We start from the raw sequence: 13,793 nt of genomic DNA, 5'->3' as shown, positions 1-13,793 counted from the left end.
TGCTCCTCCTCCTCCTCCCCCTCCTCCTCCCCCCTCCTCCTCCCCCCTCCTCCTCCCTCCACCTCCTCCTCCTCGCTCAGTCACCAGCTCCTCCCTCCACCCACAAGGGTCTGCACAGTCAACCGCGCACACACGCCCTTCCAGGCGGCCTCCCCTGCGCCAAGCACAGAACTGGGACGGGCCTCTCCCCAAGCGGCCACTCACTGAACAGCGTCTCCAGCCGGACCAGACACCGAACGAAGTTATCGAAGTCAATGATGAGGTCGTCGTCCGCAAAGCGCGCAACGACGACCTGGTGGAGCTGACACGGCAGCTTGAAGCCTGAAGTTGGGGGAAGAGGGCGCGGCCTCAGGGAGTGCGTCACACGGCGCCCGTGCCACAGACGTGGCCCTCACGTCACCGCCGCCCCATCCCCTGGTGCTCGCCTGGGGACCCGCCGCTCCCACCCTTGCTCCCGACTCTGACCGCTCACCTGGCTCTGCCTGTCCCCGCAGGCTGCCATGAGGCTTCTCTCTCCCGTCCCCGTCCCTGTCCCTGTGGCCCGTCCCCACCCCCATGGCCCATCCCCGACCCTGTGGCCCGTCCCTGTCCCCGTGGCCCATCCCCGTGGCCCATCCCTGACCCTGTGGCCCGTCCCTGTCCCCGTGGCCCATCCCCGTGGCCCATCCCTGACCCTGTGGCCTGTCCCTGTCCCCGTGGCCCGTCCTTGTCCCTGTGGCCTACCCCCACCCCTGTGGCCCGTCCCCGTGGCCACCTCTCCCTGTGCTTCCTCTCCCGGCTGTTTAGCTCTGAATCCCCTGGAGACTAACTTCCTGGATGCACATGGCAGAGACCGTCTGTCCTAGATTAGCGATAACTTCTGTTCCCGTGGCAGGATTTCCACTGGGCCACGGCTGCCTGAAATCAGGACCACGTTTCCTGCCTCCCCTGCAGCACACTGAGGGCTCGTGACTCAGTCCTGCCAGGGGGTCGTGTGCCTGACGGCGGGGGGAGCCCATCTCTCCCTCCTTTTGTCCACCCGTTGCCAGAACACGGCCGTGGTGCCTTGCCGTCCTAGTCCGGAAGGCCCGGCAGCGGGGGGCACCTCCCCTCGCACTGGGACCGCGTGGGGGGAGGTGGGTCTCGCTGAATCCAGGTATCTGGGGTCTCTGTGTCGGGATTTTATGTTGCCCGCGGGGGACTCACCCCAGGGGGGAGCAGAGACCCTCATGTCAGCCCTGCACCTGGCAAGAGCCGGGGGCCCGCTCGCCCCGCCAGCCTCTCGGAGGAAATGTAGATTCAGGAAGGTATGGCGGGCAGAGCGTTTTACCGGGGAGCTTTTAAAAGGGGAACGGAAAGGACGTGTTTGTACCAAACCAGCACCCGCTTTGTCTCACGGTCACCGACCTCCACAGGGTGCGGAGCACAGTCTCCCGTACCCCAGAGCCGGGACGGAGCCAGCGCTCGCGTATCCCGCAGCCGGACGGAAGGGAGAAAACAGCCACGAGGCGTTACCTGCTTCCTCCAGTGCTTTCCGCATCTCGTAGGAGTTCATGGTGCCAGACCTGTCCACGTCGATTTCCCGGTAAATTTTCTGGAACGAGCAAAATAGTTCCAAGAACCATGACCCAAAGCGAGGCAGGCAGCGAGTTGGCTCACGCCGAGTGCCGCGCGCGGACGCGGGTTTCCCAGCTTTGCCTCCGGTGGCCTTGGAAGAGTCGCCCACCTTTCTGCCTTAATTAGCTAATAGTGTTGGCCTCTCTCGTGAGCCGGTTTGTCAATACGCCCGTCAGCCAACCAGCCAGCCACCACGGCTCACGTTATCTTATCCGACTGTCGTGCTTGAGCTGCTAAAAACCCATGTTACAAAAGGCGACGTGGCTTCTCCAGGACGCTTTTGGGAGCAGCTGTTAGGGGACCCCATTTCCGGTCGGCGCCAGGCGAGGGCAGGAGGCGGGCTCATCTTTGCTGTCTGCGTGTGGCCAGCCTGTCTCTGTGGGTCCAGTCGCCACCCTGGGGATGTCCCTCCCACCTGGCAAAGGGTTGTACGGGCACCGCACGACCCCGACACAGCCCCCCGCCCCCCGGCGGCCCCCGGGCGCTCACCTGGTACTTCTGAATCTTTGTCCAAAGAACGTAGAACTCCTTCAGCCCCAGCTTGCCACTGCCATCTGACTGCCCGCGGTTAAGGAGAGCCCGGCCGTGGGTGCGTCCCCTCCACCGGATGGCGCTGACGCCCACAGCGTATCTGCAGACGGCTCCTGCTGTAGGACCCGGCCTGCCTCTGAGGCTGGCGGAGGGCCCAGAAGGAGGCCTCTGGCGACCCTGACCTTTGCTGGTTGGTCTGGGGATGCGGGGGGCCCCGGCCCCGGTGAGAACGAGCTGTCACATGACCTGCAGAGGCCTCCCCCCCCCCCCCCCCTCCGTTCTGCAGTGCTTCTAAGGCCTCTTGTGAGGCAACCACTGTGAGCCCACGAGAGGAAACTTCGAGCAGCACAGAGCATCCGTGCCCAGGACTTGTCCCTGAGCCACGAGTGGAGGCTTCGGGCGGCCGGGGAAGGAGCTGCCCACGGCGGGCGGGCCCCGCGCCCGCAGATCGGGAAAACCCACAACCAGAGGAGACTGGTCTGCGGGGTATTTTCCACGGCCGCTCGGGCACAGCTGAGCGGCCGCCTCCCGTGCGGGGACCTGGGACACGGCCCTCGGCTTCCCCTCGTCTGCAGCTCCTCAACTCCCCTTCGGGGCCCCCGGACGGGCGGGGCGCGGTGTCAGAGCCCCCAGGGCGGGGGTCTCAGACGCCGTGTCTGGGCTCTGCCGCCCGGAAGGATACGTCCAGCATGTCCACCATGATCTTACAGGTCTCGATGCTGAAGCCATCCGACTTGATGTCCTGGCCTGTAAGACAAAGTCCCAGTGACGGTTACGTCCCACAGAGCCGCGCTGTCCCCGGGATCCCCCTCGAGGAAGTGCTCATCCGTCCCTCCAGGGCCACAGCAGCCCGGTGGCTGTCGGAGGGGCCGGGGAGGGGGGCGTCTGCCTGTGATTCGCCACACGAGCGCGTGCCCCGAGGACCAGAACCTGTCCCGAGTGGCTGCGGCGGGTGGCTGGCGGCCTGCAGGAGACCCTCATCACAAGTAGGAGCCTGGTCCCTCCCGGACTCCATGAGGGGTCCCCCTCTTGTCCTGTCCTTGTAAAGGCTGCCACTTAACTCGAAGCTGCCCCGGTGGGCACAGACCCCTCCCCGGCCGGGGCAGAGGCAGGGGTCAGCGGGCAGCCGGGGGCAGGGAGGCTGAGCCCCGGGGCGGCCCGGCTCTTTCCGCCTCCGTCTGCGTGGGAACAAGGAGGCTTTGACGGCCACACGCCTCAGCAGCCCTGTGACCTCACTCGTGCCTGGCGGCCTCCGGGACGCGCACCATCTTCTTGTCCGCGCCTGGCCTGCCCGGGGAGGAACCGGTTACGCGCGGATCCCTCCCCACATCCTCCGCGGTGGATGGGCGGCCGGCCAGGCTCTTCTCTGGCCGTGAGGGAATTTGCCATGGGTTAGGCCGGCTGCTGGTGGCGCCCGGGGCTGCTGCCCAGGACACGGCGACGTCCAGGCTCGCGGGGTCTGACCTCACACAGACCCGCGCGGGGACGGCGGTCTCTTTGAGGGCCGTGCGGCTCTTGTGATAATTTGCGGGGGAGGAAATGTGTCCCCGGGGCTGGCCTGGCCTGTTTCTGACTCGGACACGGTTCCAGGTGTTCCGGGCCCTCCTCAGGCCCCTCTGGGCCTCACCCCTTCTTCCAGGAGCCTGCCAGCCGCCTCTGGGCCCTCAGGTCCCTGGCCTGGCTCATCAGTTCAAGGGAAACCATGTCTCTCCGAGTAAAGAGCCAGTCGGCCGAGGCTCCTGACACGCACGCTGGGGAGATGCTTTGCACACCGTTCCGTGGTTCCAGACGGCCCGTTTACCCTTCCACCCCGGCTACTCAGTGAGGTGGTGTCACTCCATCCACGGCTCCGCCCCCCTTCCAGCTGACCGTCGGAGGGGCCGCCACGCGGAGCTCGGGCTCTGCTCAGGCAGCTTCGCAGGGCACCAGTTGGAGGCTCCCCACCCTCCGGGGTTAGGTAGTGACGCTCCTGCTTTCCAGGTGCAGCAAGAGAGCCCGAGGGTCTCCGCGCACGGGCTTCCAGCAAGAGCCAGCCAGTGGTGGTCTCGACCCGGGGCCCTCTGATCCTGAGTGACCAGGGCACACAGAGCCTCCTCTGCCCAGTTCCTCAGGGGGCCGGGGGCTGGCGGGTGTTTACGTGCGGGCGGGGAGGGGACCGGCGGCCGGGAGGGGACCGGGGCCCCACCAGGAGGGCACTTACGCTTGGCCAGCACCCTCCTCAGGATGGTCTGCAGCTCGAAGGCCGAGATCTCCGCGTCCTGTGGACACGAAGCAGAGCGTGGTCACCGCCCGGCGGTGGTGGGAGGCTCCGCCCACGTCAGGTGCACTGGGCGGGGCCTGTGATGTGCGGGCCCAGCGCCCCCTGCAGGCAGCACGTCTCGGCGGACTGCAGGCCCCGTGGACACAGTTGAGAACCCTCCGCTCCACCCACGCGTGCGGTCCCACTCGACGCCCTTCTGATCCCAGTCCTCCGCCCGTCGCCCCTTCCTCCCCTTTGAAACCCGGGTCTGGCTCCTTGCAAAGCTGGTGAGGGCCCGGCTGTCTCCCCGCCGCTCTGCCTCTAAGGCCCCAGCTCTCGGGGCGGGTCTGGTGCCTACACACGCCCTCGTGTCGGGGGACAGGGGAGGAGGGGCGGGGGACGAGCCCAAGTCGCAAGACCACCATGGGCCACAGTCCCTTCTCCTAGGGGTGGGGGCGGGGCCCATGTGCCGCGGACCAGCGGGAACAGGTGTCTGTGACATGAGGCCAGAGACCTGGTGGCCCCAGAGCTCTGTTTGGATTGGCTGGGCAGACAGGGCCAGACGGTGGCAGGGGTGGGGGTGGGGGGGCCTGAAGGAACTGTGTCCTGAGCCGTGCTCTTGAAATGTGCGACCCTTCTGTCCCTTGAGCGTCTCTGTGGACATCAGGGACATCCCAGCTGGACGCAGAGGACAGGAAGCAGCCGGAACCCTAAGGCCAGAGGGAGTCGCCAAGCGGCAGCCCCACCGTGTGGGCAGGAGCCCCAGTCCCCCTGCGACACCTCTTGCTTCTACTCTTGCCTCTGCCCCTTTGGAGTCGCGTCGGGGACGGGACTGTCCCTCCGAATGGACCACAGCGCAGGGCAGAGGCCGCGTGTGCAGACACCCACCTCGCCTGCCAGCTGTGCAAACAGCCTTCTGAAGCCGTCGTCAATGTCATCCTCGCTGGCATCGTTCTGGAAGGGGGGATACGGAAGCAGGTCAGAGCCAAGGAGGCGCCTCCCGCGGGCTTGAGACCAAGGGCAGTGTGAGGAATTAAGGGCGGATGAGAGAGGGATGTTAAGCCTGAGGGAGGGGTTAAGTCCTCACGGAGGTGTCTCCTCTAGCCCTCAACCAGGACGCCCTTCCTGATCTACACTAGTGGGGATCCAGAAGCAGAGCCCAGCCGGAATGTTCTAGAAGGTCTTTGACAGTGGCCCTCTGGACTATTCACTCTCTCCCTGGGGACAGGGGACAGAGGAAGGGCCTTCCGTCATGTTGGCTGTGGCCTTCCTGGACTTGGGATTTGTGGTGGTCGGGCCTGCCCTGGGACCCCCAAGCCCTCAGGATTCACCACTATTTGAACAGAGACCCTTGGTGTTACCCTCGGGAGCCTCAGAAATCTTGTCACCCAGCATTTTCATTCTACAGATGAGGAAACTGAGGCCCAGGAAAGGTGGCGACAAGAAGCCCGTGGTCCCGTGGCGGGGGGGGATGGTCAAGGGCCACGCACTGGCCGGTGCAGGTGCAGGGGGCGACCCTAGTTTCAAGCTGCGGGCACGAGGTCCTGGGGCCCCCTAGCGATTAGGGGGGCCCCTCTGGGTCCTGGGCAGTCAGGGGCAGAGCGGGCGAGTCCGGAGGTCACACACACCTCATCAAGGTCAGCCTCAATCTCGTCGTCAACCACCCTGGAAACAGAGGGAGGCTGTGTTACCGGAAGGGAGGTGGGGGTGGGAAGCACGTGGTGCCAAAATCAAGACCGATGGCACGTGTGACTGTTAGGGCAGCGCAGGGCGGGGCGGGCAGGGTCACTGGACCACAGCCCTGCACGGAGGAGGCCGAGGCGGGCAGGGACTTCCTTGCTCCTCGAGAAGCACGTTTGGGGACAGCAGACCCCGGCACCCGCTCTCCGATTCTGTGGGAATCTCTGTCACAGAAACCTTCCACCCCCGGGATCCTGCAAGGTCCCTGCTGCCTACGTGTCCTGCTCGGAGGCCGGGGTGTGGTCTCAGCTGAATCTCGGGCAGCTCGGGCGGTGCCCTGTGCTGTGTGCGGCGCTGGGCCCTTCTTGGGCCCCGGGACCCTCCACTGGTCCACCGAGGGCCCCGGCCGCCGTGTCCGCGGCTGGCCTGAGCCGGCCCATCGGACACACTGTCCTGGGTCTGATGGGAGCCCGTGGCACGAGGTAGAGGCCACACAGCACGTGCCGTGTGCCCTGCTTCCCATCTGTTCAAAGCCCCCGTGTTTCTCCGTAAATCTCCTTTTGCTTAAGCCGCCGAGGAGGATTATGTCTCCTGCAATCAGGTGCCCAACCGAATAGATGCGGCTGAGGCAGCGGCCAACGGGGCAAGAGCCATCGGGAACCGAGCCATCCTGACAAGGGGCCCTGGACCGCTGGGCCCAGTGACCACCGAGGCCGTCACTCGAGGGCCGCTGGACGGAAAGGATTACACGGTGCGGCCCGGCTTCTCCCCGTGAGGTGCCCGGGTTCAGCCGTCCAACCCGTGCCGTTACGGCGAATGTGACAGCCCGCTCTTTCGGAGACGCAGCTGCCACAGCAGATTCTGCGCGAGGCTCCACAGCCGCCCTTTCTAACCGCGAATACCCCGCGTGGCTCATTTCTTTGCTCGCCGGAATGTAACGCTGAGGTCCTTCCAGCTGCGCCCTGGAAGCGGGCGGGTGTCGCGGAGCAGAAACCCGGAGGGAGGACGCCGCGCTCCAGGGGACGGGGATGGGGACGGGGAGGAGGGCAGGAGCACCTACTGGTAGTCGGCCTTCTTCTCGGAAAAGACCCGGACGCAGAAGTCCCCGTCCTTGTTGGGCTCGAAGGTGGACGGCACCAGGATGTACTCCCCAGGCGGCAGCTTGAACCGGTTCAGCACCTCCCGCAGGTTGATGAAGGTGTCGGACCGCTCCCTCGCCCGGTGCGTCAGGAAGAAGTTTCTGCTGAGGTGGATGTTAGTCTGTCCAGTCATCTGAGGGACAAACAGAAACAGAAGGGAGTAGACGGCAGAGAGAGCCCCAAATCCGCATTGTTTTCGCTCGCGGAGAAGGCGACGGTGCCCGTCGTTCCAGATCAAACGCAAACTTCCCGCCCACGAGAACAGATGCCCACGGAGGGGCTCAGGGCACGTGCGGCGGGGGTCCCGCGTGCACCCAGCTCTGCAGAGACCCCATCTGCACACGGAGGGGCTCGGCCGTGAGGCCCCCCGCAGGAGTCGGATCAGTGCTGTGTGGTGTGTGACACGTGAACAAAAGTCGGGACGGGGCCGGGCCAGGAAGGCAGGTGTGGTCGGGCTGGCCGCCGCGAGGCCGGAACTCACCAGAGCGATCCGGAGAAGCCCAGCTTGCCCCCGACGGCACTGCCCGGCCCGACAGTGTGGACCACTGGGGTGGAGGGGGGCACCCCGCGTGGCCACTGGATCAGCCGCGGCCTTTATGGACCCACACGGCTGCTGTACTTCCCATCAGTCCTGCTAATGCCAGCTGTGAGCCTACTACGCGCTCTCACGCCATTCACCTCATCGCTATGGTCCCTCCAGGTGGGTGGTGGACCAAGTTTTATTGAAAAAGAAATGGAGAGGGACGCCTGGGGGGCTCAGTCGGTTAAGCGTCCGACTTCGGCTCAGGTCGTGATCTCACTGTGCATGAATTCGAGCCCCGCGTCGGGCTCTGTGCTGACAGCTCAGAGCCTGGAGCCTGCTCGGGACTCTGTGCCTCCCTCTCTCTCTGCTTCCCCTGCTCATGCTCTCTTTTTCAGAAATAAATAATAAAACATTTAAAACATTAAAAAAAAAAAAAGAAAAGAAAAAGAAACTGAGGTCCAGAGAGGACCCATAACTTGTTTGAGGTCACACGGCCTGCAAATGGCAGGGCTGGGGAGTGGATCCAGGCCCCTGGGCTCCCACATCATCTTAGGCACAGTCCTGGGGCTCACCTTTCCCTTCAGGCTTGTTTTAGGGGGAACTGCAGGCCTCCGCGGGGAGCCTCCTGCGTCCCAGACCACACGTCGTCCACCCAGAGCTGACCCGTGCCCCGCAGGGACTCCCCAGAGACCTGGCCCTGAGCTCGGCCCAGCAGGCCCTGGGACCTGAGCAACCTCCCCAGGGTGCCCCCAGCCACCAGCCCTGCCCAGGCCTCCCGGGACCCCCCAGGCCAGCAGTCGGGGCCTCGTGCCTGGTGGTGAACACGAGCCAGCGTCTCCCAGACGTACCTCCTCCGGCACCTGCAGGCACAAAGGAGAGCACACTTCAGATTCCCGGAAGCTGTACGAGGTCACCCCCGTGATGGGCCGAGGCCCCCCGTCCCCTGCAGCTCTAGCAACGTGAAGTGACTCAGCACGGTAATTATTTTCCAAGGGGCCCCAACCGTTCCCACACGGAGGACAAACCTCGTGACCCAGCAACAATGTGGCTGAGCCCTTAGCGCCATTGCTAATTTATGGAGCATAAAACCGGGGCACGGAGCCGTGAAACGCCTGGCTGAGGTCTCCCCACCCCCAACTCGAGGGTGCCCGCCAGGCTGGGAGCCAGCAGGCGTCACACCCAGCCCGTGTGTCCTTGGGCAAGTCAGCTCCCTCTGTTGCCAAAGTTTCCTTGTCTCTAAAGGGGACCAAGTGACCCCCCGTGCTCCCCAGCTCCAGAGCCCAGGACCGGCTTTGCACCCCCATGAGGCGGGGGGTGGGCTCCGTGTCACGTCCCGTTGGCATTTTCTCTGGGGTCGCTTTGTCCCAGAATGGAAGTCCTCAGCTCCCGTTTCAGAGGCCGAGGGGCTCAGAGTTCATGTGCACGCCTACAACGATGGCAGGTGACCCACTCTACAGGCGGGGTCCTGTTACGGGCGCCACGTTGCCAGCGATGAGTGAGCGTCTGACCTATGACCTCTACCAGCGGCATGCTGCCCTCCCCACCACGGCGGTTTCCCTGAATGTGGGGACCGCCCCTCCTCATCCGAGCGGCTCTGGGCCGTGCTGCAGGGAGGAGTGGGGCGGGCATGGTGGGAGGCAGAGCCGGGCCTTGCTTTGACTTGGTTGGAAATGAAGCCCCTGCGGGCAGCACAGAGCTCGCGTTCCCGGTCCTGAGCTGGTCCCAGCCGGACGCTGGAGCGGTTCCTGCCCGAGGTGTCCCCTGTGGGGGCTCTGTTCTAGGCCTGGAGGTCGGTGGGCCAAGCAGAGCACCAGGCCTAGTTGGCGGGGGGTGTCTCAGAAGAGGCGGGAGGCCTCTAAAAAGAGTAGACTGTCCCCAAAGCGGCTGTGGGGCCTAGGCAAGCCCTAGGCACCTCCGGGGACACGGACCAGCTGCAGGGATCTCGGGGCGTCTCCTTGCGCCGGCCCGGCCCGGCCGCCACGTCTCGCACACAGAGTTTTGCTGTAAAAGCCCTGCTTTCCCTGGCCCGGCCTCCCGGCGGGGCCCCGGGGCCCACCGTGCCCGTGGGGAGGGCCGTCCCCTGAGGCTGAGAGCAGGGAAGGGGGCGGCCCGTGCTGCCCCCACCTCATAGATGCCGAAGCCGATGGTGTGCATGTCCTCCCCCATCTTCCTCTGTCGCCGCCGGTGCTTCTGGATGAGGCCCACCAGGAAGGTGCACCCGCTCTCGCCGTCCTCCTGGTCCTCGTCCTCCTCCTCCAGCTTGATCAGGTACTGAGGGTTCATCCAGAACGTGTCTGCGGCCAGAGAGGGGCCGGGTCACTGAGGACTCGGGGCCGCCCCTGCCCCCGCAGGTGCGCACGGGGAGGGGGAGGGAGCCCCATAAAGACGGGTGGGCAGGTGGGCGGGTGCTGGGGGGCTATGGAGAGAGCCGGCCGGCACGTGCCTGGGGACCACGGGGACCCACGTCAGAAACTCCCTCGCACGGTTCTCTCACCCACCCTCAGGCTGGCTCGTCTTTGTCACTCGGGAACAGGGCGTTAGGGCTGAGCCCCTGCGGCCCCTGTCCCGCCCCAGGCCCAGCTGGCCGGGCTGGGGCGCTGTGGGGCACACGCTCCCGCACGCCCTCTGTGAACTCCGAGGCAGGAACATCCTGTGCACAATTCCTGCTTCTTCTTCTGTGTCCCGTTGTCCACCCCAGGGTGTGTCTGCCTCCCCCCCCACCCCCCAGTTCCAAAGTCCACTTATGGAAGGCCTAGAGACTCGTTCACGTCTGAGAACAACTCCCCTTGCCCACCTAACAGGATAAACACTTTGTTGGGGAAATAAAGGCATCATCTGGTGCAGGGGTCAGCAAACTACAGCTCGGAGGGCCCCTGGCCGCCTGTTTTTGTAAATAAAGCTTTATGACAACACGGCCATGTTGTTGAAGGCCTGGTGGCCTTCGGGTGACAGCAGCGGAGCTGACAGAAAAGCGGTAGAAACTGACGCTCACCAAGCCCCAGATGTTTCCCATCTGGCCCCTGAGAGATTTGCCGGCCCCGCATCCAGCGAGCGGCTTGTCGGGGGCAGACGGCCTCCCCAGCACCTCTGGAACCGCCACTTGGTGGCTGGAGGCTGGAGGGGAAGGACTGAAAGCACCAGAACTCGAGGTCCCACCACCTGTCCGTGGCCCGGGATGCCACGGGAGCCCAGTCTCCCCATCAGTGGAGAATCGGCACACGACCATCACGTTGGCCTCCACGGTCAGACTGCCTGCATCACGTCCCCGTGAGGGGTACCGTGAGGTCACTTAACCTCTCCAAGCGGCGGTCCCCTCGTCTTGAAGATGAAGAGGACAGCAGTGTGCCCGCCGTGGAAGCTCGTGAAGACGGACGGGGTCAAATGCACATACACCACTTGGGACGGTCCCCAGGCCCGATGTGTCATATCACACCGACTCAATTTCTGCGGCTCGGGGGGAGGGGAGCCCTGGGCCACAAGGCAGAAGGTCAGGGGTCAATGAGGGAGGGACCGGGGACCCCGTCTGAGCCGGGCCCGAGTGCGCAAGAGGGCTGCGGGCGACGGTTGGGGCCCGGGTGTGCAGCGGCCCCGTGGGCGAGGTCCCTGCAGGGCGGGGCTGCCTGGGCTTCACGTGGACGAAGTGGCCCGTGGGCCTGAGCTGGGACCACGCTCGGCCTCACGGGGTGTGGTGGGGGCCACGGCCCAGGGGAACCTAGGGCTGGGGAGGCCGCGTGTGGGGTGTGGCCGGGCAGGGGCCAGGTGAGCGCAGACGAGGGCCCGGCGGGCAGCCTTACTCGGGTAGTTCCTGCAGCCTCCCGCGGTGGAGCCCCGCCTCCAGGTCCCGTCCACCTTGGTGAGCTTCCACTTCTTGTAGGACTCACTGGTGAGGGTGTCGGGGGTCAGGTTGCAAATCTCCAGGCGAGAATAGTGCCTCAGAAAGTCACCGAACGACATCCTGGCGGAGGCAGGGGGAGGGCGCCCCGGTCACGGGAGGGCACGCTGCCGAACCCTGACCTTCCGCCCAAGGCCAGCCCAGGAGCCGGTGAGGGCCGGCAGAGCGGCCAGCAGGCGTGGATTCCAGCTCTTTCCCGCTGGGCCGCGTTGGGCACTGCCCACCGGTGAACCCGCGGGCCCAGCCCTGCTCTCGAAAGGCCTGGTTCTCGAGTGTGGGGACAACTCGGAACTGGTTGGGAGAACGGCCCCGTCCTTCGGGTTTCTGTCGGGATCTGGACACGCCTGCAGGACTCCCTCCTGCTTTCTGAGGGGTTGTGCCACCCCCTTGTTGAGAGGGACGAATGGCTCCATTCAGGGTCTTACGGTGAATTTGAAACGATGGGAGCAGATCCCACGGCCCCCGTGTCCCTAATGTCCCGCTACAGCCCACCGGCAGACCCCTCCAGCAAGCTTACCAGAACTCCCCGTCTTCGTGCCGTCTGGTCAGCCTCTCCCTCACCTCTGGGTCGACGCTGTTCCAGTTGGGGCAGCTGGAAAACCATGTGACGGGAGGGCGTTAGCACCAGTGCCGGCGAGGATGTGTCCCCAGGACCCCAGTGGAGGCCCTGGGGACACACTCGAGGGCCAGGAGCCGCAGGGACAGAGGGGGTGAGGCCAGATGTCGCCCTGGACGGTGGTGGGAAGGAGACAGCCAATCCGGGGGGAGACGGGGCGGCATTGGCAGCCAGGACCAGACAGCCCCGTTTTAACGGGAACAGAAAATCCAAGGTGTCGCTGACCTGCAGGCACCTGGCCTGACCTGGCCGCAGCCCCCCTGTGGCGCCTGCCCGGGAACCTGTGTTCTCCCCCGGGGCCCGCCAGCGGGGACGCTGAGCCAGGGAGGCGTGGACCTCGAGCTCACGGCAGGAGCGCCGGCTTGGACGAGGGCGCCAGTCCGCTGGGATGTGCTGGTGGCCCCTAGAGGGGCACCTGCCTGAGGGTGCACGGCCCTGTGACCCCGGGGCCCTGCTCCTGCACAGCCGCCTGCCTCCGGCCTCCCCCTGCCCGCAGCCTCCTCTCCTCACTTGTCATTCCACCGGCCCGTCCACTCCACCTCTCCCCAGGGGTTTCGGATGCGGATCAGCTTCTGCAGGCTCCCCCCACTCTCTACCTGCAGAAGGGGCACAGGGAGGGGCAGGGGGGACACTGAGCTCCAGCCGGGCCTGGACGCGCTCGGGCCCAAGGCCCCTTCTCCACGAGCCAGGAGGGGTGGGGTCCATGTTACAAGGGAGTCAGAAAAGGGAGAAGGGCTGGACCCCAGACCCCTCCAGGGGCCGGCTGTGGGAGGACCCGGGTCTTTGACCCCGAACCTCAGCTTCACTGTGCTGTGGTCTCGGGAGCCCCCGGCGCCTCCCGACCTGTCGCAGAAACAAGGTGCTGAGAAGCAGGTGCGCCGGCTGGATCTCCAGTGAATCCCGGGGGGGGGGGGGGGGGGGGGGATGTTTCTACAAAGGGTGTTTTGTAGCAGCTGGGAACACGTAACATGAACCCTGTGTCAGATGCCGCTGCCGGGTGGATGTTTATTTTCGTTGGCGTGGGAACGGAGATGGCATTACGTGACAGAGTGTCCTCACTCGTGGGAGGTGGCCGTGGAAGTATTCGGGGGCAAAGCGTGATGGCGTCTGACACTTCCTTCCATGCGGCTCGGAAAGCAGCACAGGGAGGGAGGACGTGTGCAGAACCCTAGGTGTCGAGTCTGGGGAAACCGCACTGGGGCGGGCATCACACTGTTCTTGCAACTTTTCCACAGACTTGAGCTTTTTCAAAATAAAACAACGGATGCGTGGGGGGTGGTGGATGGAGAATAGAATAAAAGTCCCGGGTTTAAAAGAAACGGAGCCCCGGACAAGTCAGACGACATGGGGTTTGTACGTGGCAGTGGGGCTGTCCTGTTTCTAGTGACGCTGCGTGGGCAGATGGGGACTGCGGGCAGACGGGGACCCGGGCAGTGGGGGCCCACGGTCAGACGCGGGACCACGGGCAGCGGGCGTCAGTGGGTAGACGGGGACCCGGGCAGTGGGGGCCCGTGGGCAGACGGGGGACCATGGGCAGCGGGGGTCGGTGGGCAGACGGGGACCACGGGCAGACGGGG

General features: G+C 65.3%; 1 protein-coding gene across 2 annotated transcripts in view; it reads right to left on the bottom strand.

Annotated features, from left to right (window-relative positions):
• CAPN2 (calpain 2) overlaps positions 1-13,793 on the bottom strand; it is a 37,425-nt gene that overhangs the window by 2,972 nt on the left and 20,660 nt on the right. For both annotated transcript variants that reach the window (XM_049633780.1, XM_049633781.1), the window contains exons 7-19: positions 12,727-12,812; positions 12,118-12,192; positions 11,503-11,663; positions 9,833-10,002; positions 8,557-8,568; positions 7,107-7,318; positions 5,995-6,031; positions 5,255-5,320; positions 4,328-4,385; positions 2,810-2,874; positions 2,086-2,154; positions 1,495-1,573; positions 205-321 (exon numbers count right to left, since the gene is read on the bottom strand). In XM_049633780.1, the coding sequence (XP_049489737.1) occupies positions 205-321; positions 1,495-1,573; positions 2,086-2,154; positions 2,810-2,874; positions 4,328-4,385; positions 5,255-5,320; positions 5,995-6,031; positions 7,107-7,318; positions 8,557-8,568; positions 9,833-10,002; positions 11,503-11,663; positions 12,118-12,192; positions 12,727-12,812 (1,207 nt within the window). The remainder of the gene's footprint in view (positions 1-204; positions 322-1,494; positions 1,574-2,085; positions 2,155-2,809; positions 2,875-4,327; positions 4,386-5,254; positions 5,321-5,994; positions 6,032-7,106; positions 7,319-8,556; positions 8,569-9,832; positions 10,003-11,502; positions 11,664-12,117; positions 12,193-12,726; positions 12,813-13,793) is intronic.

This window comes from Panthera uncia, chromosome F1 (genome assembly GCF_023721935.1).
Source record: "Panthera uncia isolate 11264 chromosome F1, Puncia_PCG_1.0, whole genome shotgun sequence".
NCBI classification, from domain to species: domain Eukaryota; kingdom Metazoa; phylum Chordata; class Mammalia; order Carnivora; family Felidae; genus Panthera; species Panthera uncia.
The sequence above is the reverse complement of the archived record's forward strand: the minus strand, read 5'-3'. Positions and strand labels throughout refer to the sequence as shown.